We start from the raw sequence: 16528 nt of genomic DNA, 5'->3' as shown, positions 1-16528 counted from the left end.
AATAGAAAAAGCCTCATTCTCATCTATATAAACTATAGTTGTACTTGGATCTGAAGACATTTGTAAAGAATAGTGAGGCTCCTAAACAGGGGTAGTGCTCAAATTTTCCAGGTTTTCCAAATTTGACATAATTTCATGAGGTTTTCTTTTCACTAAACATATTTTTACCTATGTAACTAAATGAGATATAGTTTCTGTTCTTTAGTAAGACATACCTTACCCCAAAGAAAGTTGTAGAGTTGAAGATCATCCAACTCATTCCTCATCATCAGAATATATTTGCTCTATAACCATCCTGGATCTGTGGACCACCCTCTTCCTATTTCCTCATCATGTTTGAATCAGAAGCTATACCATGCTTGTTTTGTTTTGCCTATCTTTATTTAGTTTTATTCCCTGCTTACTTCTTTTAAAACTATTCAAGGTGCTCATATCTTGTTATTTACTTTTCTCTTCTTATGAATCTTGGGTAGTTTACTCAACTATATGTATGTCTGCAGTACTTTTTATGTAAATGTTTGGGGTAGGCCTGTCTCTTTTTCAGTAAATGCTCCGCTGGATAGTCACTATGAAAAGTATGTGGAACAGAAAGATTATAAACCATTTTTGAGAAACAGAGTGTGCTCCCAGGCCCACTTGTGCCCCACTTGGCATCCTTCCTGTCATTACTTCTGTACTGCCAGCCCTGCCAGCTGCTGCTTATTTGTGAGGCAGAGTAAGTTACTTTATTAATGTACAGGGTTCTTGACACATTTACCAGTTCTTATGGTCATTTGTGCTGATTTTTAAAAATATTTTTTACTTTGAGCCTCATTTTCTAAAAGATGGGTTTTTTTCTGCCGTTTTCCATTAAAGAGGCTTCTAAGAGGCCATATCTCCAGGCCTAGAATAGTGATGGCTTGGGTTCAAAGCACACATGTGTGCATGCTATTCATAGGTGGCATGTTTCCCAGGATCGTGCTCAACCTCAGCTGCTTTTATATTAAAACATCATTTCTTTCATTAGAGTATTTTCAGATGAAAACAGTTATTTTACAACTCTTGACATAGTTCTACTGAATGTACATTTAAATCACTGAGAAATAGATCTTTTCTAATCATTGTTATTTCTCTTGCATCTGTATGTGTACTTTATTGTTATCTTTTGTTACTCGTTATTTGGTACCTCTCTTTCACTGTTTTCTTTCCTATTGTTTATTAACTGTGACACAAAGGTATTATTCAACTGGTTAACTCTCCATTGTAGTAGCTAAGGGCATGTAGTTTGGAGCCGAAAAGTCTTTGGTTTGAATATTGACTTCACCAACTACTGACTGTGTAACCATGAACAAGTGTTGTAACCTCTCTGCACTAATTTATTTATCTATAAAATGAAGAAAAGGATTATACCTACTTTAAATGAGATAATGTATGTACTCTGCTTTGTACAGAGCCTAGTACCTAGAAGCACTTAATAATTGTAGACAACATGATTATTTTTATCTGTATTTACTGAGTTCCTGCTGTGTGCCAGGTATTGTCCTGGGTATTGGGATATAAGGCTTCCCAGGTGGCACTAGTGGTAAAGAACTTACCTGCCAGTGCAAGAGATGTAAGAAATGCAGATTCGATCCCTGGGTCAGAAAGAGCCCCTGGAAGAAGGCATGGGAATCCATTCCAGTATTCTTGCCTGGAGAATCCCACGGACAGAGGAGCCTGGCAGGCTGCAGTCCATAGGATCACACAGAGTCAGACACAACTGAAGCGGCTTTGCACGCATGCACACATTGGGGATATAAAGGTGAAGACACAGTCCTTGTCTCAGGGATGTCATAGTCTAGTAGTAGGGACCAACTTGGATATAGAAAAATTAGAAGACCAACATAATAGAAGAACTATTAACCTTGACTACTTTGGAGTGTGCAAGAATATTTTCTTTCCAGTTGATATCCTCATATCATAAATATAGATTCCTTTATAATAAAAATTAATGATGATTACAATATAGGGTAGTAGATGCCATATTTCAGATGTGTATGCAGTGCTATAAGAACAGGGAAGCAGAAGGGGGAAACTCTCTCATCAGGAAGCCCTTGCATCTTTGCCGATTTTCCCCAGTTTCCTAAGCTATACATCTTTGCAGAAAGCCTGCCCAAAATAATATGCTGATCAGGTGGTATACAGACTAAAGACTATCCATGAAATGGTAGCTGTCCCTCTTTATATGGATACATAGCTCTCTGACACAACCATTTTGGCCTTCCAAGATTTTGTGTTTTGCAAAACTTTCTTCTTGAGTAATACTGAGTAAGCTGAGGGTGGAATGACTTTCAAACATCACTCTGTGAGACACCTACCCATTGTTATGAATATGGGGGTTGCCTGGTCCATTTCTGTTCACACCTCACAAGACCACCGGGCAACTCAAAGGGTGACTGAAGTCTAGCCTGGGATGGGCCCTAGAGCTTCAAGAACTAGAGAAGAGACGTTGAAACTTCTCTGGAGGTTTTTTCGTCTTCCCCTTGTTTACCCCTACACAGTTAGAAACTCTTAAAACGCTGGAAGCAGTCTCCATAATCCAGGTTCCAGTAGTTCCATAGCCTAATGAAAGTGTTAGTGAAAGTGCTAGTCGCCCCAGTCGTGTCTGACTCTTTGCAACCCCATGGACTGTAGCCTGCCAGGCTCCTCTGTCTGTGGGATTTTCCAGGCAAGAATACTGGACTAGGTAGCCATTCTTTCTCTAGGGGATCTTCCCAACCCAGGGATCGAAACCAAATCTCCCGTGTTGCAGGCAGATTCTTTAGCATCTGAGCCACCAGGGAAGCCTCTACCATCTAATTTAGGGATTGAAATCCCTGTTTTGTTTTCAAGCTGATTGTCAACTTAGACTTGACTTTTGGGTTTCTCATAGTTTGTTTGTTTACTTGCTTTTGAAGTGAATTTATCAACATTTAAGTTTAGAACTCTCTACTATTGCTGTAGCCCATTTAAGGAGAAACGTTTCCCCCAAATCAGAAACGTTTCCTAATACCACATGTCCAGTTTTCTTACTGTGGTATCAAACTAGAGCAAAATTGTATATAATTTTTTTCTTATCTGTTTTCTTAGCTTTCAAAGTAATTTGTGTTTAAAATGAAAAATGAATAAGCTTATTGCCATAATTTAGTTGTGCTGAATTGTTTGGCCATAACTTTTGTGGTGATGGAGACCAGATTTATGAGCTGTGGGATCTGTTCTGTTTGGATCTGACAGCTGGCTCCATTAAATATCTTGGAGCTTTTTACTTTGCATGGGGATGGTTGGGAGGGTGGGAACAGCAGTGGAAGAAAGCAGTCCACTTTATTTAATGTTCTGCATTTGTTTACTGGCTCCAATCATAACACTGTGCAGCTGTTTGAACAGCTGCCTTTTGATTTCCTTTTGTTTACTGTTTAGGTTTATTAAGCTTGTCCTTAATGCCTGCTTACTGTCTGCTTTTTAACTAGCTTTTGTACTTTATAAAATATATTTTAATATATACCAGTCTCTTTTGGTCTAGGCATGCTTTGATGATCTACAAAGTTAATTCACTAAAAAGAAAAAAAAATTTTTTTTAATTCCATAGGTCATACAGAAAGCAGCCTATTCTTGATTTCTTGTTGTCCCTTAGCTTTATATTTTAGTTAAATATTTTAAAATTTGGTAAATAAATTGCATTTCAAAATTAAGTCCAAATTTCACTCATGATAACCACCATTTATGTTAACTTTCTAAGCCTGCCAACAGGTAACTTAGTCTACATACTCCAGATAGTTTTTAAAAAGTTGTCAGACTAGTTGTAAAGTCTGTGAATTTTGTTTTAACAAATGTCTCTGAGCAACCTGGATACCTAGGAGATATATATTTACACAGAGAGAGCAAAAATAAATATTATATTTATTTGTCAGTCTTATTATTTTGGAGAAGGAAATGGCAACCCACTCTAGTATTCTTGCCTGGAAAATCCCATGGACAGAGGAGACTGGTGGGCTACGGTCCATGGGGTCGCAGAGTCGGACACAACTGAGCCACTTCACTTTCACTTATTATTTAGCCTATTCAGACATACTAAAAATTTATTCATCATTGTGGGAATTTTATTCTCTTTACAGGTGAGGGACTTGTCCATTGCTTATATGCTGGTGACATTAACTTATCTCTATATTGGAGTCCTGGTTTTTGCTTCATTTCCTTCACCACCATTATCCAAAGATTGTATAGAGCAGGTAAGGCACTGTGTACCCTCTCTGTGTGATTGTTTACACCTTCATATCTGCAAAGCAAGCAGTGTGATAGAGTAGCAATGTATACTACCAGACAGGCCTGGGTTTGAATCCAGTCTCTTCTATTTACCATACATGTGGGAATTCAGGCACCTTCCCCGTTCTTTGTGAGCTTCAGTTTCCTCTTCCATTAAATATCATAATAGATACTCCATAGATTTTAGAAGGTCTCTCAGAAAACCTTCTGTCTGCTGGTACCTGTGGTACTCAAATAAATGATTCCTGTTATTTGCTTCTTATTTTTCTGTGTGTGTGGATAATTATGCTAGTAGCAGTCTTGAATTTATAAACCCTCACAGAGACTATATTCAGTTCCCTGATTTTCTAAAGTCCAGATCTGGAAATGTCCTGAATAAACTGGTTTCTTAATTCATCAGTCCCTGATAATAGATTTGACACTCATTTTGGTACTAGGTGGCAAGCATAAAAGCAAAGAAAAACTATTTCTAGCCTATTATACAGAGTGAAGTAAGCCAGAAAGAAAAACAGCAATACAGTATACTAACGCATATATATGGAATTTAGAAAGATGGTACCAATAACCCTGTGTACAAGACAGCAAAAGAGACACTGATGTATAGAACAGTCTTATGGACTCTGTGGGAGAGGGAGAGGGTGGGGAGATTTGGGAGAATGGCATTGAAACATGTAAAATACCATGTATGAAACGAGTTGCCAGTCCAGGTTCGATGCACAATACTGGATGTTTGGGGCTGGTGCACTGGGACGACCCAGAGGGATGGTGTGGGGAGGGAGGAGGGTTCAGGATGGGGAACACATGTATACCTGTGGCGGATTCATTTTGATATTTGGCAAAACTAATACAATTATGTAAAGTTTAAAAATAAAATAAAATTAAAAAGAGAGAGGAAGAGACAGAAAGAATAAAAGAAACATTCTTTTACTAAAAGGCTGCCATAAATAATATTATTTGATTTGACCCATCATAAACCTGGGAATAGCATAATCTCTAGTTTTATGTAACTGAAGAAGTTCTCAGAGAAAGTAGCATTCACAGGTGATTTTCATTCTAGTCAGAAGAAATTCCTCTAAGAGTGTGGTGGAGTACAAAATATGATTTATTACCTATGAATTATAAAGTTATTTCAGCATAATAGTGGTAATAATGTTCTCATCTCTTCAAGATAAATAGATTTGACTTATTGCTCTTTTGATAGTTTGAAATGTTCTCTTGATTTCCTTGATTCCAAAAGTTCTTTGGCAGCCAAATGTTTGCTGAAAATTCCCCTGATATGAAAAATCTCATATAAAGCCCACTCCCTTGGGAATAAGAATATCTGTGGTATTTGTATTTGAAAGGGAAAAAAAATCTGAGTGATTGGCTTTCTTTTTCTTAGATGCCAAATGAAAATGGAGAACAGAATCATGAAAGGAAGTAGAAAAAATTTCTTTTCTATTTATTGATAGACTATAGATAATAGTGATAGTAATAGATATACTCTCACTTTATTCTATAATCTTTAAAAATGCTACAGTGCATCAGAGGAGAAAAAATAAGAGAATTATTGAGAATGAAATAGCATTGAATTAGCTATTTAAATTTATTGAAACAAATTTATACTTAAACCTCATATACTAACAGAGCAGTAGTTCTCAAACTATCAGTGGTAAATAAGGTCTTATTTGTTGTTGTTTCAATGTCAAATGAATTGCAGATTGATACTTTTGTAAAACAAAAATATGCCAATGTCGAATTTCTTTAAGTTTCTAAATACTTACTTTTAATTTCTGTACTTAGCTATTGAAGAGTAATAGTTAGCAAATAGTTTGTGAACGGGCGCCAGCCCACAAAACCATGCAATTTGAGTGGCACCTGTGTTCAAAATAAGCAAAAAACTCCATTTTATAAATTTGTATATATTGAATTTGACTTGTGACATTACTTTATTGTCTTTCTTGGATTAGAACTTTTTAGACAACTTCCCTAGCAGTGACATCCTGTCCTTCATTGCAAGAATATTCCTGCTGTTCCAGATGATGACTGTGTATCCACTTCTAGGCTACTTGGCTCGCGTCCAGCTACTGGGTCATGTCTTCGGTGACGTTTATCCTAGGTAAGGGCTCTTCTCTTGACCAGCAAGATGTGCCAAGCAACAAATGACTGTGCAAACAGGTCAGTTTAAAATGTGACTGATCCTTTTGCTATGAAACTTTGCCTAATGAAAACGATTACTAAGGATAGACCTTTGGTGTTCTTTTCCCAGAAGTGCTTTAAAAATAGAAGCCGCTCCCTTGTCCAGAATGATTTAAAGTTAATTCCTGCCCATGTAGTTATGTTAGCTCTGATATCAGCTATATTTATCTTGTGATTTAGTTGCTATTAATCTACTCTTTGCCAAGAAGTTAGTAGTATGTAGTAGTACCTGTGTTAGTAATGTATGGCTAATGAGAAGCAACTCATTTAGTTATTGGTATTTACTTGTATATTTATTACCAGTCATGCAGTTTTACATAAACAATAATGGTTTAGGATTGAACGTGAGATACATAGCAAGTTTAAATTATTATTTGCTTCTGTAACGATTGCTATAATTTTTAATCTCTTATTGGCGATGAAAGAGTTTGAGTCCTCTTGAAAAATCTGTTCAAAGCTAGTCACCCTTATCCAAGAGAAGTTTCTATTTACTGAAACTTCCTTGTGGGCCCCTGGTTAATGCCTTCTCTTACATTAAGTTTTATTATAGATTATTCTAGTAAAAAGTACCTTGGAGAAGGCAATGGCACCCCACTCCAGTACTTTTGCCTGGAAAATCCCATGGACAGAGGAGCCTGGTGGGCTGCAGTCCATGGGGTCGCTAAGAGTCAGACACGACTGAGCGACTTCATTTTCACTTTTCACTTTCATGCACTGGAGGAGGAAATGGCAACCCACTCCAGTGTTCTTGCCTGGAGAATCCCAGGGACGGGGGAGCCTGGTGGGCTGCCGTCTGTGGGGTCGCACAGAGTCAGACACGACTGAAGCGACTTAGCAGCAGAAGCAGCAGTAAAAAGTACCTAGTCCTAAACTATTTTATTGGGAATAAATTATCTTAAATGAAGAAAGCTTTTGGATAAAATTTGAAAAAAGTTACACTTGCTGTAACCAACTAAACGAGTGGTCTTAACCAGTTTATTTGAAGTAAAGTAATGCAGTCTTTCCCCTCATTTAACAAATAATTGATTATAAGTATGTAGTTTTAAAAACAAAAAACTTTTAAAAGCCAACGTCAAGAGTTACCAAGCCTCTGGCCTTGACAACAGCAGCAACTACAGTTCTCACATTGGATTTCAGTAAATGTAAGAATCCTATTGTGTTTATATGCCCTGCCATATTTACTAATAAATACATTTTAAGTCATAGATGAAAAAAAAATTCTAGGTAAATGCATTATTCCTGTTTTCTGCTGTTATTTTGCATAATGTTGGCTGTTAGAATGTTTTCTCTTCTTGGAAGAAGTCTGGAATTTCCCTCTTTCATTCAGATTACATTTCTTCCCCTACCATCAGGAACACATTATCATTTATCCTACAGTTGCAAGTACTCTGCACACTGCATACTTTGGAGCATACTTTTTGATCTCAGGACCCCTTTACACTCTTAAGGTTTATTTGAGGACCCCCAGGAACTTTAGTTTATGTGAGTTATATCCATCAATATTTAACACGAAAAATTAGAACCAAACTTTTAAAATGTTTATTAATTTACTTAAAAAGCAATAATAAAGCCATTACTTGTTTACATATAAATGATATTTTTGAAAACGAACAATTTCCAAAAAATTTTTTTACATTTCAAAACTCTTTAATGTCTGATTTGCTAGTATATCATTGAATTATCCTATTTTCTACATTCATTCTGTTGTAATATGTAATTTTTATTTAAATATATGAAGAAGATACACCCTCCCATGGACACATAGTTGGAGCAAGAAGGAAGTACTTTTAATAGCCTTTCCAGATCACTGTGGGTATTTTTCTTTGCTACTGTGCCAAACCTTGACAGGTGGTAGTTTTTAAAAGTTAGTTGAATCTGAAACTCAGTTACATTAAAAGCCACTGGTTTGTCTTACAATTTGGATCTTCTACCCATGTATGATTTTATAACATTAGGTTTAGTCATTTGGAAAATACTGGTTTACTGAGTTCTATAGATCTTCCAAATATTGACCCATTTCATTATATATTATCAGACCCCACTTTCGCTATTATCACCACCAGTTGCATTATAAAAGTCTTAGATATTGCAATACTGTCCCGCTCTCATGGTAGCAAATACCAGCTCTCCAAATTCTAATTTTTACTTGAAAGCTCAATGTTATCATTGGCAACACAAACTACCAGTTGTTTTTCTTGAAATGATAAGATCATATCATTTATTTTTAAGAAAATGTCTGTCACATACCCAAATCTAAAGAAACATAGTTTGTCTGTCTTTCAATTAAAAATGGTCTTTGGGAAAAACAGCACGGTTGTCCCCCAGTTCAGTTGCACAAGTGCTTTTCCTCGAGGCAGCCATTGTACTTCAGCATGCAGCAGATGTGCTGTATTATATACTTTCTATTTGATCATACAGAAAATTAAAAAGATGTTTGTTCAGAGTATGAGATTTTGCACCACAACTAGAGAAAGCTCATGCACTGCAATGAAGAGCCCGCAGGTCGCAGTGAAGACCCAGCGCATCCAAAAACAAACAAAAACAACACCGAAGTATGAGATTTAAAAAAACTAATAATTTTCAGTCCTTTATCAAGGACAATTTTTAATAAAACTTTTTTTTGAGAATGTTTGGCAGTAAAGAATACAGTATAGAATACAGAGATAGTTGCAGCTACCTCTATCCAATCTAAGGGGGCAGCAGTTTACCCACCATTGCTTTTGCAAAGCATGTTTTGTCTGACTGGAAAATAATTTTTACCTCAGAGCTTCCTGGAAGGGAATTGGAAACTTCCCTGAGGTTCATGGTTACACTTTGAGAACCACTGCTTTGGAAAAATACACAAAATTGTTTCCTTTTACAATACAGAAATAACAGAGGCCCAGCCAATGTCTCAAAGCTCTGAAGCAATTTTAAGGTTGGAGTTTTTAGATAAATAGTAAGATCTAGAAGCCTGAATATCTTTGTAATTCATCAAGATATATGACTAACCATTTATTTGTATAAATAATTTTCCTCATTTTTAATTCTTTCTGTAATCTTTCCCAGGGATTAATTAACCTCTGATAACTTGGGCTCAAAATATTGCTTTGATATGTAACTTTGACTTTTAAGGATCATTTTGGGAGGAAATGGAGTTATTTCTCAAGCATCACATTCCATCTACCATATGATTATTTCTGTCCCAAAATTGATTTCACAAGCCTTGAATTGTTAACATCTAGTTCAATTTACTTAGCTGATATTCTGCTCATGGTAAATACTGAATAGCTTTACGTGACTAAATCTGAAAAATAAAAACCTGCCCATTTTGCCTTTCCCTTGATAAAATTTATTTTTCTAATTATAAAAGTAAAATAATACTTTACAAAGGAATACTATAAAACATACGAAATTTATCAGGTGTAGAAATGAAGAAAAACTACCCCAAATCCCAAATTGTAACACAATCACTACTCCCTTTAGTGTATTTCTTTCTGATATTTTTTTCAAACATTTTAAGATTTTCTTGTGTAGTAAAAATCTAACTAGCTTTTTCCTCAAGTTGCCTAGATAGATTTTTACCATCTAGGTAACAGTGATTATATATTTTTAACATTTTAAAATGTTTCCATCAAGTAAATTGCTGCCCTGCCATATTTCTAGGATGCTTCTATCTTTTTACAAATCAGTTCAGTTCAGTCGCTCAGTCGTGTCCAACTCTTTGAGACCCCATGGACTGCAACACGCCAGGCTTCCCTGTCCATCACCAACTCCTGGAACTTGCTCAAATTCAATGTCCATCAAGTTGGTGATGCCATCCAACCGTCTCGTCCTCCGTTGTCCCCTTCTCCTCCCGCCTCCAGCATCAGGGTCTTTTCCAGTGAGTCAGTTCTTCGCATCAAGCGGCCAAAGTGTTGGTGCGTCAGCTTCAGCATCAGTCCTTCTAATGAATATTCAGGACTGATTTCCTTTAGGATTGACTGGTTTGATCTCCTTGCAGTCCAAGGGACTCTTAAGAGTCTTCTCCAACACTACAGTTTCAAAAGCATCAATTCTTTTTACAATTCAAAAGCAGCAGTTCTTTTTACAAATACCTTTAATAGTTTTTTAATTTTCTTATGATATTCCACCCAAATGGAATTACAGATGAAAGAATGTAAACCCTGATATACACGACCAGTTTGCTCCTACAGAATTTAATCTAGTTATATAATTGCAGGAAAGGGCCAATATCACTGTCCCACCACCAGTATTGAGTACTCCTGTTGCCTTCTATTTATGCTGTAATTTTATTGTCAAGTTTAAGACATTCTCATTTTAGAGATGATAGAAATGAATTTCATTCTCACATTGTTATAATTTGCCTGTTTTTATATTTTTTCTTTCTTCAAACTCTCTTCTCAACTTTTAGCATTTTCCACGTGTTGATTTTTAATCTGTTTATTGTGGGAGCTGGAGTGATCATGGCCTGTTTCTACCCAAACATAGGAGGAATCATAAGGTACTGCCTGTAAGGCAACTTTGCCCCTTTACATATTGGTCTTTATTTTTATGCTTTTCCTATTGTTGTTGTCTTAATATAATTGTTTAAAATTCCAGTGAGTATTTAAAATTGCTAACATTCAAGTGCAGTTCACTGGTGTCAGTTAAGGGGCTCTTTATCTTCCACTTTTGCTTATTCCTCACTCTAGAAGCACCATTTTCCGTAGCCTTAGGTACCTTCCCCTTCTCTTTTTCTCATAATTTTCCACTGTATTTATTTTTATCCAAAATAAAGTTATTTTTAATATGTAACATCTAACTTCTTGGGGTACCTGGAAGGTCTCTAATATGTCAAGGCTATGTCCCAACTTTCTTAATCCATTTCTACTCAAGAACGTATTTCAGTGTCAATTGTAGTCAGAAAGTTTAGATCCCAGATGGCTCTTTGCTTAATATCCATTCTCCGAATATATTGTGATAGATTGAGTAGACTGGGATTAAAGTTGTGACCTCAGATTCTCATGGAAAACTGAAATTTATAATGATCCAATTTTTCTTCCTTAACCTTGTAGAAAGCAGGACTGAGTTACTTTTTTTGAAGACCCTTTCCTATAAAAGTAGCGAAAGACAAAAGAGGAGACCTTTAGCCTGACACTTGTGAAATATAATGGATTTACAAGTTCCCTTTAAGCTGTTTATAAGGAAATTAAGTATAGGGAAGGAAAGAAGTAAGTGTAGGTTCCTCAGTCATGTGTTTAGGTATTTTTGTTACTATCTTTGATAATTATGCTGAATACCAACAAGACATTCATCTGTTCTCAGTCTTAAGCAGATGCTTGCAGTCCTTCAACAACTCAGAATTTATAATTAGTTTATAAAAGATCAAAGATAGGAAGCCTATCTCCAGATGTTTCTGAGGAAGTAGCCATAATCACTGAGATACAGAGGAACTACAGAGACTTGAGAGATGAATAAAAAACTCTGTCAAGCAGATGCTATAAAGATGAACAGGAAATAGTATTTTATATTAACTTAGCAAGTAAAATAAGTTTTAAACTCAGATGCTTTATGTCAACAACAAATGAATCAAAAATAATTTTATTGTAACATCCAATTGAGGACGGTTTAAATTAACCTATATTTACCATAATTGTAAATCAGAAAAATGCAGAATGATTATTAACCTAAAAACTTTTTTATTCTGCAGGTATTCAGGAGCAGCATGTGGCCTGGCCTTTGTATTCATATATCCATCTCTCATCTATATAATTTCCCTCCACCAAGAAGACCGTCTCACGTGGCCTAAATTAATCTTTCACGTTTTCATCATTATTTTGGGCCTGGCTAACCTGATTGTTCAGTTTTTTATGTGAAATAGTCAACTGCCTTCTCAAGATCTTTCATGGTATTTTGAACTTTGACAACGGTTCCACATAAATTCACTTGAAAATGCTGTTCTTGCTCTGACTGTAAATATTTTCCTAAGGTCATTTGATAACAAGGAAATAAGGGTCCATTAGTCAGTAATTATTATTAGAGTGGGGAAAAGGGCAGTAAGAGTGGTCTTAATCTCTTTACCTTTCTCATATTCACTCATCTCTTCATTCTCACTGTCTTTTCCAAGTAGAAACATATGCCTCTAGGAAAAATCATGCTAGGTTTTACTTTTAGAGACGTAAGGTGGGTAGGTTTATTTTGGCTACAATAAAGGTTCTCAGGGTGTCACAGCAACTGTATTGCCAGGTCCCATTTCTGTTTCAGTGATTCAGTTTCATTTTATTACTTGCTAGATCATTTCTTCAGTTTGCCCAAACCTTTACTGTTTTGGACAGTAAACCAAATACCTCATTTTTTAAAAAGTGTCCATGACATCAGTGTTAGTAGAATTCTTATGTGAGTCCTTAATATCTGTTTTTAAAACAGGAAAAAAAAATCTACAATGTTAATACAGACCCCATGGTTGTGAAACTTATACAAAATAAAGGAACTAGGAGAATTTGTTGCAGTCTGACTCCTCTTTGTTTCTGATCCAGTTCTAGTTCCCCAGCCCCAGTTTCCATAGGAACACGTATGGTTGCCCTCCAAGATCCAGTGGGCTCTTTTGCTTTTTTTGGATCCCTGAAGATTGCATAGAATTTGATGACTGGACCAATGAGGAAGAGTGTAAGAAGCATGGAAGAGAGAGATGTATAAGGTGTTAAGGGAATAGAGAGGAGTCAGAAGGAGTGAGACCTCCTTAAAAGTATATTCTTTGCAGGGGGTGAAAGTGATTTCTTCAACACAGGAAAGGATTACTTCTGTTTAAAGTATGACCTCCAGAAGGAGACCACCCCCCCACAGCTTACTTCTGTAATTGGCAATGTTAAAGTGTTAGGTACTCAGTCATGTCTGACTCTTTGCAACCCCGTGGACTGTAGCCTGCCAGGCTCCTCTGTCTTTGGAATTCTCCAGGCAAGAATACTGGAGTGGGTTGCCATTCCCTTCTCCAAGGCATCTTCCTGACCCAGGTATTGAACCTGGATCTCCTGCTCTGCAGGCAGATTATCTACCACTTGAGCCACCACAGAAGTAACTGACAGGGTAGAGGTTAAATCCCCATAAGAAAAGCTACTTGGATCTGAGAAAAGGATTAGGGAATCTAAATTCTTGTAATTAAAACTTCTCTTTTCCTTTCAAACTAAAAGTTAAACCAAAATCCAAATCCATGTCTTCCATGTAATGAAACTTCTATGTTCAGCTGGAAAAGGTAGTTTTCTCTGATTTTATGGTCACATTAAACAGTATTGTGTTAATACCCAATTCCAAAATAATACATAAATTTATTTCCTTCCTATGAGAAAAACAGATGAAATGTTTTTTTAAACCTGGTAAAGAGCCCCAGATTCAAGACCAGCTATTCTTTCTTTCAGCAGAGGTTTCTATCTAGTCCACAGACCCGTACCTACAATGATGACCTATATTGCCTAAGCATTAGTACTCAGTAGTGTCTGACTCTTTGCAACCCCATGGACTGTAGCCTGCCAGGCTCCAATCTTCGTGGGATTCTCCTGGGCAAGAATACTGGAGTGGGTAGCCATTTCCTTCTCCAAGGGATCTTCCTGACTCAGGTGTCGAACCTGAGTCTCCTGCATTGCAGGCAGATGTCTTTACCATCTGAGCCATTAATACACCATATATTACCTAAGCTCTTTTTTAAAAAGTCTGTTTATGAAAATTCTCCAACATACACGAAAGTAGGAAAAAAAAAAGACAAATTCCTCATATACTCATCCCCTACATTTAGTACAGTAATTATAAGACTTTGCCATTGCTCACCTATCCCCCAGTTTTTCTTTTCCACTGAAACTTTCTAAAGTCAATCTTGGAAGTTATGTCATTTCATCTCTATAAACCTTAATATGCACTAGTAGTCTCTTCAACGTAGTTATGTTTATTGAATGAGATGGTCTTTCTAAAGTTTTTGTTTGTTTTTAGCAAAAACTGCTGGTAGATTCTAAGGAATTAGAAAAATCTGCATTAAATATCTGGATCTTTGTGTTAACCTCTCTCAGAACAGGAGTATAAGATGGGAGAAAGTGTGTCTGTGCCTGAGCATCTTTGTGACTTGAGAGTTTTGTTCAGTTGGAGACACAGGAATCAAAAACCAGACCTTGAGAGATCCCTGTTTATCCCGTTTCCTCCCTTGTCTTTAAAAACATGAGAGACAAACTTGCATTGCCTTTTTTCAGTGAAGTTAAAACACTGGAATGTTTTAACACATAGAAAAAATGATTTGATATGTTTTTCCCATTTAATAAAGTGAATATGAAAGTGAATATATTATTTATTAAACTAAAAACCAATGTGGATATTTGCTTTTTGTTTTCTTTGAGAGATTTGCTAATTCAGAACTTCCAAAACCCTATGTTAGATTTATGCTGAGTGACTTTGCCTCCTTAGGTTTTTCTTTACAAAGCCAGCTCCTTTGGCCTGGTGATTAGCTTGGTTGGAACATTCTTTGTGTGAGTCTGTGTGTCCTGGCTCACACATTAGAATGATGAGATAAGGTCCATTCCAATCATTCTACAATGAATTTTAGACCTTTTTCTACTGTCATCTCTTTGAATTTTCTAATTAAAATTTTTTACTTTTTGCTCTGATGTGATTTATTTTAGTTTCTTTGAATTTAGCTTAGTTAACACATAATCAAGGACATTTTAAAACTTAAGTGTTTGGAGAGCTCTTCCTTGGAAAGGCTCTGGATGAATATGTAGTATCCTAATACTAAGCCAGAAAAAAACAAAGAAATATGCTTTGACATCTGACATGTGTGGGTATGCATCCAAAACCTGTTTCATCTTCACACCCAAAGAATGCAGTGGAGGAAAGAATAAACTTACCCACAAAAGAGACTGTTTTAGAGGGAAATATTCACTTTATTTACCGTAAATATACTTTGCAAATACAATGCAAACTCTAAATGGAGAGACAGAAGAGTTTTTGGTTCTACTTGAAGTTTATTAGGATAATTTTTTAATCTACATTTTAACTTACTCCACACATAATTGAATAACATTGTCAGGGGAGGGGAAATTTCCCCCCATCCTTCTTTGTTGTTTTGACTGGTCTAATAATTAAACTGACCCAAGACAGATTAACAGGAGAAAAAAACAAAATAATTTAATTCACATATGTGGAATTCTCATAGAAATAAGATTCCCCAAATGATCAAAGCAAGCTCTTTATATATCATTTTTAGACAAAGAAAGAAATTGGTGAAGATTTAATGTATGCTAGGATAGCAAACTAATGAGGAAGTAACAAGTTTGTTTAGGTATTTGTTTAAGCCTTGAATTCCCTAACTCTGATGATAAGGATATTTTCTAGCCTCCTGGTATAGGGAGGATTCCTTCACCTGAGAGATTTACTTCTTGCTTTCATGAAGAAGGAGGAAATGAGTGTTTTTTATATCTTTTTTTCCTACCAGCTGTTTCTCAAGTAACTTCATTTCAGAATAATCAGTGTACCACTGTGCCATATCTTGGGGTAGCCTGCCCTGAACCTCGACACTGCAATGTTGAGTACTTCGGAGGAGGCAAATATGTATAAGACATCATTGATATCCTAAAGGAACTTGTAGTCTAGTAAAGGAGCTATGCCTACAGTTAACTGTGACACAGGGTACCATCAGACCAAGAGAAACAGATCCCTTCCAGTTGGGATCCTTAGGGAGGGCAGGTAAGGAAGCTGAGTGGTAAAGCGGCAAGGATAACTGTCCAAGATTTTAGATCTTTGATGCATTCACTGTCAAGTGGGATTTTGTAAAGCATAATTGCTTTTGGCAAATTGCCTCTAAATAAGAGGTTTAACTGCTTCTCTGCGCTATTTCTTGTTCTTTTTGCCTTTTCGCACTGCCTTGTTCACTTCTGTGACTCTTGGACAGCAAAGTACAATTGATCAATAGGGGAAATAATCAGTAATACACTGGGCAATATGAACAGAAAGATTCTATAAAATTTTCTCCCCAAAAACTTAAATTTCAGTATTCAAAATGTCAAATGTTTGGGCCCAGTGATTAGAGCAGGAAGTATTGATGTTGCTTGTTCTCTTTACAAAGCACTGACCTATTGCATTTTAGAATCTGCTGCTG

At 36.3% G+C, this 16528-nt stretch overlaps 1 protein-coding gene across 1 annotated transcript in view; it reads left to right on the top strand.

Moving 5' to 3' along the window:
* Nucleotides 1-15131, top strand: part of SLC38A9 (solute carrier family 38 member 9) — a 97891-nt gene extending 82760 nt beyond the window's left edge. Inside the window, 4 exon segments of the mRNA XM_014477843.2 lie at nucleotides 4110-4223; nucleotides 6207-6355; nucleotides 10829-10918; nucleotides 12107-15131. Coding sequence (XP_014333329.2) covers nucleotides 4110-4223; nucleotides 6207-6355; nucleotides 10829-10918; nucleotides 12107-12272 — 519 coding nt within the window. The 3' untranslated portion in view covers nucleotides 12273-15131.
* Nucleotides 15132-16528: the final 1397 nt, after the last annotated feature.

Source organism: Bos mutus, chromosome 20 (assembly GCF_027580195.1).
Source record: "Bos mutus isolate GX-2022 chromosome 20, NWIPB_WYAK_1.1, whole genome shotgun sequence".
NCBI lineage: Eukaryota > Metazoa > Chordata > Mammalia > Artiodactyla > Bovidae > Bos > Bos mutus.
Note: the sequence above shows the minus strand (reverse complement) of the source record. Positions and strands in the feature narration are given on the sequence as shown.